This window comes from Mus caroli, chromosome 5 (assembly GCF_900094665.2).
Source record: "Mus caroli chromosome 5, CAROLI_EIJ_v1.1, whole genome shotgun sequence".
Taxonomy (NCBI): Eukaryota; Metazoa; Chordata; class Mammalia; order Rodentia; family Muridae; genus Mus; species Mus caroli.
The window spans coordinates 84163015-84177318 of record NC_034574.1 but is presented as its reverse complement, the minus strand read 5'-3'; the positions used below and the strand labels follow the sequence as shown (position 1 = coordinate 84177318).

Below are 14304 nucleotides of genomic sequence, written 5' to 3'. Positions count from 1 at the left end.
TCTCTCTCTCTCTCTCTCTCTCTCCTTCTTTTAAGCACTTGTCTGGGTTCATGAAAAGGCACCAAAAATATCACAGAGGGTCTTTTCAGACACACACATCAACAGTAGGGACTATTGTTGACAAACAATAAATATTTGTCAAGTAAACACACACAACGAACTGAATGATTTGTCTTTTCCATACCTTTTTCTTATGTAGCAATAGAAGACAGCAAGAAAAGCACTAATTAGCAATCCGACGCCAATCCCAATCGCAATGTATTTTTCATAAGAATCCACAGCATACGAAGTTAGGGTCAAATGCTCACATCGTTGTCCCGTATAACCAGTAAAGCATCTTTAAAGAGAGAAAAGAGCATGCAACTGTAAAGCCTACAGAAGTACCAATGAATGACACATTTCAAAGGATGAAAAGGAGACATTTGCTAAGGCACAAGGAAGCCAGTCCATGAGACAGCCTGCACTTTAGCACAGGCTATTCAGTAAGGTTTCATGTGCTCCCTCATTGTGAGGAGGGAAAGGCAGACTGCTTGTCAGGAAACTGAGCCAGTCAGTGTGGGGTGAGAAGGTCATGGTAGCTCCAGGACTTTATCTTCCTGAATGGATTTTCTTCTCATGGGAATTTGTCTCATCCTGGAAACCTGTGTAAGTTCAGAGTTGCCATTGTATGTTGTTAGAAATGCAGATACTGACTTCATAGCTGTAGATCTTAAAGTCAGCATTGCAAACAAGTTTCTGGTCTGTGCATGCCATAGTCTGGGAACTACAGTGTTGAGTAATATAAATAAGTAGTTTATTTAAAAAGATGTCATAATATTCAAATACAATGGCCAGTCACATTCAGATCAAGCAGTGTTCCCCCTTCTGCCATTCCATCATTCTATTGTTTTAAAATTATTTTTAAGATTATAATATAATTACATCATTTTACCCCATTCCTCTTCTCCCTCCAAGAACTCCCATGTACTTAAGATGAACAAGAAATTTTCTGTGAGACTGTGTCTCCTAGAAATGACAGAAGTGACACCCATGAGGTCTCCCCAACATGGCCACTTAAACATGACTTGAACAAGGACAACAGCAAGAGAGAAGCTAATGTGGACCAGGGTTGAGGTAGGTCTCATGATTTCTCAACCCTATATGAAGAACTATGGGTAGCTAAGGAATGCTGAGAGTGGGAGAAATAATCTTTCCCAGGGAATTACAATACCTATTGGAAGTCAAGCACTATTTATAGTGGACAACACAGAACAGTTGCAACTGTGCTGTGTGCATCCCCTTCTCCCATGTCTAAGACTTGCTAAGTTCTTTGCAGTTACCTGCAAATGGCTTGCTTCAGCTCATGGTGAAATGCACATGCTCCATTAATGCAGTAACTATTATGGTCTTCCAGACAAGGATGGGAGAACTTCAGAGCTACAGGTTCTTCTATGTAGTCAGCTAGGAAAAGGAGATACATTAACAGTTAAGTGTGTCCAACTTCATAATACATGTTCAATACATATATAGAGAGATCTTTTATTTTAAGAATTTTTAGACCCTTTGAAATATTGGATGCTTTTTTGTGGGGGAGAGGGAATATATCCAAGAGCTTGGGTTCGTGTCTCTCTACACATTATCGGTTAGTTATAGAGTGGAGGTGGATTAATGATAGTCCTATTCTTTAGAAGCTACACAATAAAGCATAGGAACAAGTTGGTCAAAAGGTGGCAGCATTGGTTCTAGCTTAGGAGGTAATTTTGAACCATGTTTCCCAGCCATGTAACCAATGCTAATTAGAGCAGAAGGCCTCATATCACTTTGCACTTCCCCTGTACATTCCTTGGAATTAATATGTCATCACCTAGGGATGTAACTTTGCCTAATAATAAGAGAAATGTATATTTTCTCTTTAGAGAATAGGATAAGAATCCCCTTTTTCACTCTTCCATGAACTGCCAAGGAGTTCCATCTAGCAAGGGAAATTTTTCATTGATTAACCAGAGAGGGGCTTTTACAACTGATATGAGAAGCCAGAGCCAGAGTGGGCTTAGGTGAACACAGCTAATAGCAACACTACAACATACTAAGTGAAAGTTCTGCTCGGTTAAGAGGTATTGTGGAGATGTTGGAAAGCCATGGGAGTGGGATCTGCAATAGCTTTCTCTTTCTTTCAGCACCGCAAAAATGACTGCAGCAGCGTGTAGTTAGTGATCAGAAACCTCCTCCCGGGACACCTGAGTCAGGGAAGGGTACTCTGGAAAATCAGCTGGGTTTCAGGATGCTACTGGTGCTGGCATGCCAGACGGAACACCTACTTGTACTATCCTTGGTGCTTATGCAATGGGAAAGACTCTTAGGGAAAACCGCATAATTGAATGGTTGCCATCTTTAAACTTTTCTTAAGCACAGTTGGTGGCATCGTAAGGCCTGTTGAGTGCATAAGTCCACCTCCTTACTATTAGTCACTCCTCGCGCTATATTGTATTGGCATTCCTACAGAGGCTAAGACAATCCTACTCAGGTGTCTTTAGGAAAAATAATACAGACCTAAAAACATTCCTTCTCATGTCAAAAACACTAAATCTCTATTTACCAGGGTACCAACAAGACACCGTATCACTTTGCTTTGAGAACACACACCAGAACTTAACACTGACATTCAATTTGCTGACTGTGGTATTGTTAACGCAATTGATCCCTTTAGGAATTTATTTGGAGACATTGAGAATTTCTCATTCAAACCATGCTAAGTTCCTCTTAATTCAAGACGAACCAAGTTCACTTAAGCAAATATAAAAAAGGATTCTCTAGAAAATATGAGAATTTGAAAGAAACCATTTCCAAAGGAAGGGTACCCCAGAGAGACTCGTTTTTCCCTTTGAGGAGAAGTTAGTTATAACTTCATTAAAACATTTATAAAATATAAGATGTAAATTTCTAAGTTAAAAAGCAAAACGAGAGGCTATAGCATGGTGTTAGATGCTTAGCATGTGCAAGATTCTGGGGTCCATCCCAGCATTGTAACAAAGCACGGAGAAATACAAAATTTTTCCACAAAGAAAGCAAAGAAATAGTTCCTTCCTTTCTTTATTGCTGTTGTTATATAAATCAGAGACTTCATTTACAGTTCAGCAATATGAGAGGGTAAAGGGGTAAGGGCGGAGTTGCTAGAAACAAGTGTATGACATCAACCACTAAGATGAAACCACATCCTTAAATGTTTCTATATTTTTGAGTAGACCCTGAAAACAAAATAAAGAGTTCCTGGGTCCTGATCACAAAACATAATCTTTCTATCAGGGGCCATTATGAGTTCTGTGAGAGTCATTAGTCATTCAGACTCAGGTCTTGGCAGGCAAGGAGCTTTCCATATTCATCTCTAGTTCAAATGAGTTTGAAAACTGTGCCACAATGCCATCTTCAGCAGCAGCAAGAAGTCTTTGTAATACACACACTGACATGGAGAGAAAATATATGACCACCACCAATAATAACCAAAGTGGGTGAGAAGTATCAGGAAATATAGCACATGCTAAACGACAGCAAGCCACGAGAAAAGACCTTCCCGAAGGTGAAGAAAAGCACCGCTTCTTGTAAGTTCTCTGGCTACCAAGCTTCCTGTTCCAGATCAAAATACAATGTCTCTCCTCCAGAATGTCAAAGCATATTCAATTATACCCAGTATAAAAGGGTCATTGGAAGTCAAGCAGAATCCCAGCAGAACCCATGGCAGGGCTCACATTTAGAAGAGTAGTGGAAGATAGGCAGCTTTTCTCACCCCCTGCTTCACTTCTTTCTCTTAAAAAAAAAAAAGGCAGTGTTTGGCAGGCACACCTACCTATCACTTTAGTTTAGCATCATCATCTCTCTGAAATAGCAGATTATCTAAAAAATTTTAGTTAAAAATTTTCAAATGTTCTCCACCAAACGCAATGTTCTGTCAAAAGTTTTAAAGAAGTCACTTGAAATAAAGGGGGAAGAAGATACCTTCAGTGTTGTTAAATGTCCAGTTGCTCTGCTGTGCTGTGCTGGGAGGGATCGCCTCTGCTTCTTCGCTCAGTGCTGCCTTCATTGCTGTGGTAGAGGAGGAAGAACATCTATCACACGTGAGCTTCCTTTGTCTATGAACGACAGACCCAAAGTGGCTCTGATCCTGGGGTTCCCATCTTCTGTTCTGGTTCTAACTCATTGTTTTCACTGAGATCCAGAGCCTGACAAGGGCAGTTCCAGAGTACTTCTTAGCTGTCCCCTTGACAGGAGTACAATTATGGAACAAGGAAATACACTCATTCTCGGAGAAAGTTCATGTATTTACATACCTCATTGAATCACCATGCACAGCTTACTGTAGGGCAGTAGCTGTTATCAAGTGTGCTTCAATTATGAAAAGTAAACACTTCAGGCTTCTTTGAGAGAGAGAAAAGAGAGAGGGGGGAGGGATAGAGAGGGAGAGGGAGAGGGAGAGGGAGAGAGAGAGAGAGAGAGAGAGAGAGAGAGAGATGTATTCTCTAAAAACATAATTAATCCACACGTTCCTTGTTTTGATCATTGCCAGGAACAACTTTGAATCCAGAGAACTAAATCTTCCCATTGTAAGGTGGTACAAAGGTAACAAAAATGGAATTACTCACCTTTGAACAAGAGGCAGACTGCTATCAGAACCCCCAGAGCCATATTCTGAAGCTGCTCAAGTTCTTTCTCTGGTCCTCCTAGACGGAAGGGTGGAGGGTTTTTATTGCACTCTCTGAGTCTTTCTTCCATTTATATTTCACGAAGCGTCATCTGGCTGTTCTTACCAATCCAAAAACTATGTGCTCCTGGCAGCAGCGTGAAGCCTGCGGGCACTCGCACACTTGTTTAGGATACCTAGGTTATCTAGAGATGTGATCAAGTTCCCTCTTGAAACACAGGTTTCCTGTCACCTGTGGGCATAATTGTCCATGTCAAAGTTCTTAAAATTCAAAAATGAATGCAAATGTGGAAAATTCCCTGCTGCTGTGAACTGAACCACAGCTTTCCTAGTAGACTATGAAGGATCACAGCCAAGATACCTGCAGAACAGCAGACAAGATAATCTGGTAGGGTTTGTGAAAGTCTCTGATGCTACCCCTCTTACCTTCCATTATGGCCACTGAAAAAGTACTAAGCATATTTTAAAAATACTTTGTTCATATGGTTATAAATAAGAACAGAATTTTGGTTTAAAAAAAAGCATGTTTCTTATTTCATTTTAATTTTTGTTAATTAGTTGGATTTATGATAAAGTTTATTAATTAAATAAAATTACTTCTAATACTACAACATTAACCTGTATGTCATTCTGGCATTTAATGCTTTATAAAGAAATCAGATGAACTGCTAAGCTCCAGGATCAACAGTGCTTAAGTCTGTCCTCATGGTAGGCTGCAGAGAATCAATATATTAATAATATTGAACCTATGTATGGTGGTAATAGCCATTACAAATTTTTCATTGAGGTAGCCTCTAGTTTGGCTAAATCTAATGAGCAGCTCGTCTTAATTGCATACAAACTCAAGGTTTTATTTTTACTGTTGGCCCAGTAATGATTAAAATGAGATTACAAAAGCCCAAATATGTAATTACGCCTATGCCTTTTTGTTTAAACTGTAGGGGTTACTTGTAAATTTTAACTGCCCTAAATAACTTTGAATATGAATATAGTTTGCTGAAGTGGTATGCCTTTCTACCTGAAGTTTTATCTGCTTATATTTTCTGAACCTTGAAAACTTGTTCAAAATTGGTTAGCGTGTGAATCATGTCCACCAAGCAAATTAGATTTATCAGAAAAGATCCCTTTCTGTATTTAAATAAGAATTTGGCTTTAGAAATTACACAAGCATGAGCTTGCTGCACTCATTACAGCTTGGGCAATCACTTACCACAAGAGTCATCACTTCAAAGCTAAAGGAATATATACCACTTGCCTTTCTTGTGTCTGCACACTGTAGCTCTAGTTTTATGATCTTAAAGTACTATTTAGTACATCATTTTCTGGGCATTATTTTTCACAAGAAAATAATAGTTGAATTATAAGTTAAAGAATTGTCTTAGCAACTTGTAGATAACTTCATTTGTAATCAACTAAGGATTAAAATACTGTCACAAGTCTTTTGACATTTCTGGAATCTATCTATCTATCTATCTATCTATCTATCTATCTATCTATCATCTATCTATCTATCTATCTACCTATCTATCATCTACTTATCTACCTATCTATTTATCATCTATCTATTTATCTTTGTTCCTTTGTATGAGAGAGCAAGAGAAAGCAAGAGTAACAGAGAAAGGGAGAGAGAGGGAGAGAGAGAGAGAGAGAGAGAGAGAGAGAGAGAGAGAGAGAGAGAGAGAGAATCAAACCAAGAACTTTATCACACATTAAGTGAATTCTACTGGTGTCAAATATACCTGGTCCAATATCTTTATTCTTTTTTTTAATTAGGTATTTTCTTCATTTACATTTCCAGTGCTATCCCCAAAGTCCTCCATACCCTCTCACCCAAGACTGAGTTATTGATACACAATGATCATCTTTGTCATAACAACTAACTGGAGGGCTTGGGGAGATGGCTTATTTGGTAAAGTGCTTGCCATGCAAGTGTGAGAACTTGCGTTTGGATCTCCAACACCCATGACAAGCAGTGGTGGGAACATACCTAAAATCTCAGCGCTGGAAGGAAAAAGGATAAAGACCCTTGGGGGTAGATGCAGGCCAATCTACATGAACTGGTAAGCTCCAGGTTCAATGAGGCACTATGTTGGTGTTGGTTGGATTTTTTCAACTTGACACAAACTTGGATATATCTGGAAAGAGAGAATCTCAATTGTGAATTGCCTCCATCAGACTGTCCTGTGGATATGTTTGTGGGACATTTTCTTCATTAATGATTGATATGGGCTCTGCTTACTGTGGATGGTGCCACCCTTGGACAAATGGTCTTGGATTGTACTTTTAAAAAGCAAGCCGAGTAAGCCATTGAGAGCAAGCCAATAATCAGCATTCTTCCATGGAATCTGCTTTAGTTTCTGACTCAGGGTTACTGCCCCAAGTTGCTGCCTTGATTTCTTGATTTTCCCCAGTAATGGACTGTAACCAGTGACATGTAAGCAAATAAACTCTCCCCTCTCCCTTGGTTGCTTTTGATCATGGTGTTTATCACAACAAAATAGACCTAACTGGGCAATAAATAAATACATAAATAAATAAACCTCAGATAACACGGATGAATGGCCATTCAAGAGGTTTAAATCTGGGTGAGGGAGTAGCTGAGTGGCTGAGAGTGCAATTGCATGAGTGAGGACTTGTATTTAATCCCTAGACCACAAGAAAAAGAAATGAGTAGAGACAGGGGGAGGGAAGGAGAAAGAGGAGGAGAGAAGAAAGACTCAAGTCACAAGACAAAGAACATGCATTAGATAGGGCTTTAATCTCATTTTCAAATCCTCCCCTCCATTGGAAGCCCTTGCTACCTTTCTAGCTGTGGCCTGTGGCACAAGTGCTTATAAAGATTACAGAGGAAGTCCCTCAACTCCAAAAATCAAAATTTAAATACATTTTCTTTATTTTTTTTTAAAACTAACTATTAGAGGAACCAAAGTTTCCACTCATATCTGAGCATAGAGGTGGGTGAGTAGCTCTCTGAAGAGTCCCACTGCAGGCTAGGCCACATACAGCCCTCTGCCATCTTGACTGCATCTTTGGCACCCATTGACCCTGGAGAACAGTGCTAAGCCATCCCACCTGCTACTTTTCCTCCGAGGTCTGTACTGATGGATCCTACTTCGCTCTCTGTATGAGAGTCACTTTGATCCTTTCACCAAAAGGCTTCCTTTTCTAATTTTAAAGGGTAGAGAGATGCACCTTACAAGATAGACTCCCTGGCATCTTCATTTATTGCTAATATCCATTGAAGGAAATTAGAGTTAAGAAATAGTGCTCCACGGTCACCTTTTCCTCATGCCACACTTCCTTTAGAGCATCTATCTCTCTCTTCTGGTCATAATAAGCACCTCTTGACATTGATTCTGCTCTTTGTATTTTGGCACTTTTAGTCCTTTTGGTTTTGTTGATCTTTCACTAAGTGAGAACTTAAGGCTAGTTGTCAACAGGAAGTATTTGTGTGGATTGTTTTTTTCCCCCTATATTTAATCCTGTAATTCTTTGGAATTTGCTGGCATTTCTGAAGTCGTGACACTGGGTTGTGTGTGGAAGAAAATTTGTAAACAGTGCATGTTTTCAGACCTTCAAAAACTAAAGCCATCCAGGGAACATACATGTGTATCGTGGTAGAAGTAACAACTGGGATGTCAGACAACACAAAGGGCTGTGGCCGTTGAGAAGTGGAGCATTGCTTTTCATGGCCAAGTTTCATTTGGAATAAATCTTAGTAAGTAGGACTCTTAAGGGTAGTGATAAAAACATTGTAAGTGAAGGCCATCATGGGGAGGCCTAGTAAAATGGTGAGAAGAGTAGGCTCTAAATAACATCTTCACAACAGGACTTATTTAAATTCAAATAGTGAGGTATGACCTCTGCCCCTGGCTTCATAAACTAAGACTTTTCTCACCTACCATAGAGAGGGTTAAGAAAGAGAAAAGACAAAAAGATGGCCAGGAAATCTTCAGCACACAAAAGCCACTCCATTAAGGAGAATCTGCCCGTACTGAAAGGGGTGAAGGGATACAAGGTGGATAGTGGCCTCCGATTCTAGGAATGTAGTTGTTGGTACATGCAGTTGAAACTTGTACTTTCACCACCAGCCATGAACACCCACCCCTTTCCAGGATCTGTGTTACTTCATGACTGTCACTTGTGCATTATGCCATTGCCTCAGACTCAATGTGTCTTACACTGCACTTGTTATCTCTTCTCCCCAGTCAACTTCCTTTATAACTTCCTTATGCTAAGGAGGGATGGTGCCTTCTGGCTTGGTCTGCAATCTGCAATCCGGTTCACTTGTTAAAGGCAGTCTTCATTCTTGCTTCTGTTTCTGGCTTCTTCGGTTTCCCATCACTCCTCTTACTTCATCTAACTGCATGATTTTTATTCTGCTTGCGTTTTGTTGTGTTACAGGACAACTTCCATCAATTCCTCAAGGTTGAAACAACGTAGGGAGAAAAGTGTATCTGCACACCTCTCCTCAAGGCCACCACATAGCCACACTTTGCAGACTCCAAGGACCCGAAAATGAAGTCATACCATTCAGCCACGTTTTGAGAAAAGACTCCTATTACTACACAGTTATTTATAGCCATCTGAGTCCTCATGTTAACACAACCTGGACCTCAGGCAACTGAGCTCAGTTTGGGCAGAGAATCTTACTAACTCAGCTCATGGGCACATCAATCCACACCTTGTGTATCCGTGATGCAGTTCCTCTTTCCATGCCCTGATGCTAAAGTTTCTGGCCTGCTGTTATCAAGAAAATTGACAAGTCGGGTCAGTAAGAACTTGTCTCTCCTTGATATCTAAACATCCTCCTCCATTGATTTCCTTATCTTGGTGACTCAGCTATAAATACCTCTGAGCCTTTGCTTTTTGTAGTTAAGGGGTCAATGTCTTTCCTTGACTGTTGACCCCACTGCACTTGTTTGACAAAACTCTTCCTTTTCAATGTAAATAAGCATAACAATTTCTCTTTCTTCTTTTTTTCGTTTCGCTTAGTCTCCAAGAAGACTGACCCCTAAATACATAATATACCAAAGTAATCCCTTTCATCCTTCTGGGATTAGTATCACCCCTCCCCATTTTTAATATTCAGGGATCTCTGGGCATTTTTTGAAATCTACACTCCTTTAAAAATTTATTTAACCCACGTCCTTTCTAATATGTTTGTATGCAAATTGAATTTACAGTTCTGTTAGGAATACTCGACTGACTGGCTGTTCCAACTCACTGTAGAAAGCATTCAACTATCTTTTCTTTCATATTTGAGAAACTTGATACATTTTTCCCAGCACATAGTAAATGAACAGCTAACAGGTACAGGAGATGGCTCAAAGAGTAGAGGTGATCGCTGCCACATCTGGTCTCTCTCTCTCTCTCTCTCTCTCTCTCTCTCTCTCTCTCTCTCTCTCTCTCCCCAAAACACACACACACACACACACACAAATAGGAAAAACAAACAAAAGAAGCAGGTAACAAATACGTGGACCAACATATTTCAAGCTATCTTAATAAAAGAATATAGCTATAATTCTTCTTCAAAATGCTTTTATTTGACAGTTGAGATATTAGTGATAAACAGCTAGTCTATTTCCACACAAGAGGCACACTGATAAAGACGTGCATTGAACAAGGATCATTATTAGTACACAAACAAACTGGGATTTGGAAGTGAAACTGCAGTACAATTACATGGCTCTAGTTGTTAAATAATCTTCAAATAATGGTCACACACATTTCCCAATTTGAAATTGCATTAGAAACCCAGCATCTGTGTTAGGAATCAGATGCTATCCTAGGAAGGAGAAGATGTGTGTGTGTGTGTGTATACAAGAACTAGCTATTCGTTATATCCAAGGGTTCAGTTTTAACGAAATTACTGCCTTATAATTCTATCAGATTTCTGCTCCCATGAATAAATACATCACAGTTACTTAATGACAGATTCACTCGTGCTATATCTGAATTGTATTTGGTTGATGTTTGTGGGGAAATGCTTTAGTTTGACTTTGTCCATTCATTTGTTTGGCGAGTTTGCTAACATCATCAGTGAACTGAACTGAATGGTGTGGGAGTCTAACGCGGGTGGCCTTACATTACACAAAGTAAGCATTCTTAGAGTTTCAAGTGTTGTTGCAGCCTTTGCTACTTGGAATCGCTTCCATTGCTTAAATTTTGGCAAAGAACCTAGAGTATAGACTGTATAGAAAATCATAGTTAAAACTTAAGTGACAGTTTACATGGCACCCATTGAGCTAGCAAAACATTTTTTTTAAACATACAGTATGTAATACTTAGGTTATGTTAAAAATATATTAAATATGAACTCTTCATTTGCTTTAACATTATGAACAAATATCCATAAAATAAAGAGTTGTTACCACAATTGTCATTGGGATTGTTTCGAGTTTTTTTCTTAAGACTCAAATCTCTTAGCAAGAAATCCATAACGTCATGTAAATAATCAGTCCAGAATGATTCCACTCATGAAAAAATAAATACATGTAGAAATAAATAGCTTTGTAGGAAAATAGAGAGGATTTTGCCTGTTGTCAAATAAGTAAGCAGCAGAATTCGTTTCGTGTACTCTCCGCTGGGATCTAACAGGCAATATTCTTCGTTTTGTGTACTCCCCGCTGTGATCTAGCAGGTGATATTCTTTGCAGCTAAAAGTGTGTTCTTAAGAAGCATGGCCACGGTCATGGGTCCCACACCTCCTGGGACTGGAGTGATGAAGCTGGCTTTCTTCTTAACAGCTGAAGAGACAGAACAGTTCATTTAAAATGTATCCAAGAACGTCAATTTCTCAGCACACTGAATAGACTATTTTCTCCATTATACAGATAACATTATCAACCTTCAGTCATTTATAAGATGAAGAAGGCTACAATGAAAAGAGACAGACAGAGACAGACAGACAGACACACACACACACATTATTCTAAGATACCTAAGGTGGAGATGCAAAGGATGTGCTTAAGCTCCTCCAGGCTCACTTGTCCTTAGCTTTATATGAACAAAAGCACTGTGATAACTTGTCATTCTTGTAATAACATGTAGAAAAAAGTAGGCTAATAGAAAGGAAGTTGATTTAACATTACTCACATGACTGTAGGCAGTCATGAACCTTGAAGTAGGAGTTATGTGCCAGGAGTTACAGGAAAGGACATTCCAAGGTTGTCTCCAGGCTAGGCATCAGGGGCTACTGGGCTTTCTCACAGAAATGAGGGAGAGAGAATGGAAGGGAGAGGGAGGGAGAGAAACAGAAACAGAGATCTGTAGAGAGGGAGAGAGGAGGGGGCGGCATTCTGAGAGCTGCTAGGTTTGTCATAGCAACCTTCTATAGCTAGTCTCAGGAAAGTAAGTCCATGAGCCTGCGGGAGGATGGGGCCTGAGGGAGAAAGTGACACCTGGAGGATCTGTGACCTAACAATGCCATTTAACTAATTCAAAAAGAAATGAAGTCAGTCATGCCAGAAAAGCACGATCCAGCCACTCATCCCTCTGCTCTTTGACAGAGGCCCTCACAACTAGGCTGGGGATGTGCCACATTTTCATAAATGCACTCCACCCTGTTATCTTTCATAGAAAATGATGGAAACATCCCAAATGGCTGAAGGGTCAGCCATGAATAGGTGGGATGCTCCTAAAAGAAACATGGTGCACACAACTATAGCATATCAATTTTCCCGCTTTTTTATACTCTGAGCACTCATAGAATAAGTTACACATTACACTTAAGTCACACAGTTGCTCAGAACACAGTATGGGTAATTTTCTTGGGTGTCAGATCTGATAAACCAGTGGTCTGTCTGGGTCTCATGATCTTCTTGAGACTGTTTTGTTTTTTGTGTTTTTAAACTACATTCTCACAATTATATTCATGCTCAGAAAGTAAGAACTGGGCAGAGGGATAGGAATGGGAATAGACTCTTGCATGAAACACCTGCCTGACAGTTTAGCTCAGAATCTTCATTTTGCATAGGTTGCTATGGAAAGTACACATACATACACAAACACGCACACACACACACACACACACACACACATATACACTGTCCTATCTGTTGTTCTTCATAGGAATCTTCATCTGTCTTAGGTTTGGGCTTGTCTGAATGTTAACAAGCTTTTATTAGCCTCAGTAGATCTCTCCACTGTACTCAATACGCAAAAGATTCAGCAATGCTATGTACACAGTTAAGCATCCAAGTACTTTTGTCATTTGTTTTTATGTTCGAGATAAAGTGAACACACTCAGAGATAAGGTTTGTGCACAGTAAGTAATGCAAGGGAGGCAAAAATAAATTTGATTTTAAAACACTCATTAGGTTTCTCTGTCATTTTCCATTTCATTTTCATGCATGTGTCTAAGAAGAAATCAGTTTTGATGTTGTTAGCCAGTGTTAATGTAGTTTATGGTCTACTTATATGAGGAACAGGATATGGAAGTACTTCTTTCAGGAGGAAGATGTCAATGGGTGAGAAAAAGTGCTCAATTGGAAAGTGAGGTAGCACCTATGGTCCCATGACACAGAAGGCTGACATAGGAGAGTGACCTGCACCCAAAGTTCAAAGCCAGCCTGGACAATAGAACAAGACATTTTTTTCTTAAGTAAGTAAATAATATTCTCAATAACAGTTTTGCATAACCATCTCCAGGCTATGATAAGCTTTATGTTTGTGAAGTAGCACAGATGATTAGAGATGAAATTCATCATGAGAGAAGATACAAGTTCAGTTCATGCTCGATCCTGTGAATCGCATCTTCCTGATCATTTCTAGAAGAGGGAAAGTTAATGAGCATTGAATCACCAGAACATCGTCTCTTAGACTGTTTCCCTAAGGCAGGCTTTGCACCTGCTTATAAGGGAGATGCTTTCAAAAACTGTGTGTGTGTGTGTGTGTGTGTGTGTGTGTGTTTGTGTGAGTGTTGAGTGTGTGTATGTGTATATGACTATGTATGAGTGTATATGTATGTATATGTGAGTGTGTGTGTATGACTATGTGTGACTGTGTCTGTATGTATATGTGAGTGTGTGTGTGTGAGTGTGTGTATATTATATGTGTGTGACTAGGTATGTATGTGTGAGTGTGTGTATGTATGTGTGCATTAGTGTCTGTATATGTATATATGTATACATGGACTTCTCTGTGCTTCATTGCAGAGAAACACAGAAGAATCATTAGGCAATGATTCCATTCAGGAATGAGTTCCTGTGACTCTAGAAGAAGGGTAATGTGTGTGTGTGTGTGTGTGGTGTTTAAGAAAAATACCAAAAGTCTTTGCCACATTAGAATAGGCACTAGAGATATCAGTAATTTCATGATTCACAAAAGGACTTGCCAAAAAAGATCAAGCATTAGATTCAATTCCATAAAATCATCAAAATTTTAGAGTTTCTAAAACTGACAGTTAAGGCAAATAAAACACCTGTCAAATTCTATTGTCTGTGTGGTGTGTGCCTTAGAGATGAGACTCAGATGGAAATAGCAATTATGTTTAAAGAAAATTCTTGAAAATAAGAATGTTTTTTATGTCCAATATCTGAGGAACCGCCAGACTGATTTCCAGAGTGGTTGTACAAGCTTGCAATCCCACCAACAATGGAGGAGTGTTCCTCTTTCTCCACATCCTC

At 39.4% G+C, this 14304-nt stretch overlaps 2 protein-coding genes across 4 annotated transcripts in view; both read right to left on the bottom strand.

The window, feature by feature from the left end:
* Positions 1-4715, bottom strand: part of Epgn (epithelial mitogen) — a 7814-nt gene extending 3099 nt beyond the window's left edge. Inside the window, exons 1-4 of one of the 3 annotated variants that reach the window (XM_029478053.1) lie at positions 4614-4715; positions 3970-4103; positions 1320-1440; positions 185-337 (exon numbers count right to left, since the gene is read on the bottom strand). In XM_029478053.1, the coding sequence (XP_029333913.1) occupies positions 185-337; positions 1320-1440; positions 3970-4054 (359 nt within the window). In that variant the 5' untranslated portion in view covers positions 4055-4103; positions 4614-4715. The remainder of the gene's footprint in view (positions 1-184; positions 338-1319; positions 1441-3969; positions 4104-4613) is intronic. The other 2 variants (XM_021163895.2, XM_021163896.2) reach the window with 2 other exon arrangements.
* A 5513-nt stretch (positions 4716-10228) lies between these two features.
* The window catches only part of Mthfd2l (methylenetetrahydrofolate dehydrogenase (NADP+ dependent) 2 like), a 92254-nt gene continuing 88178 nt past the window's right edge, over positions 10229-14304 (bottom strand). The window contains exon 8 of the mRNA XM_021163363.2: positions 10229-11424. Coding sequence (XP_021019022.2) covers positions 11312-11424 — 113 coding nt within the window. The 3' untranslated portion in view covers positions 10229-11311. The remainder of the gene's footprint in view (positions 11425-14304) is intronic.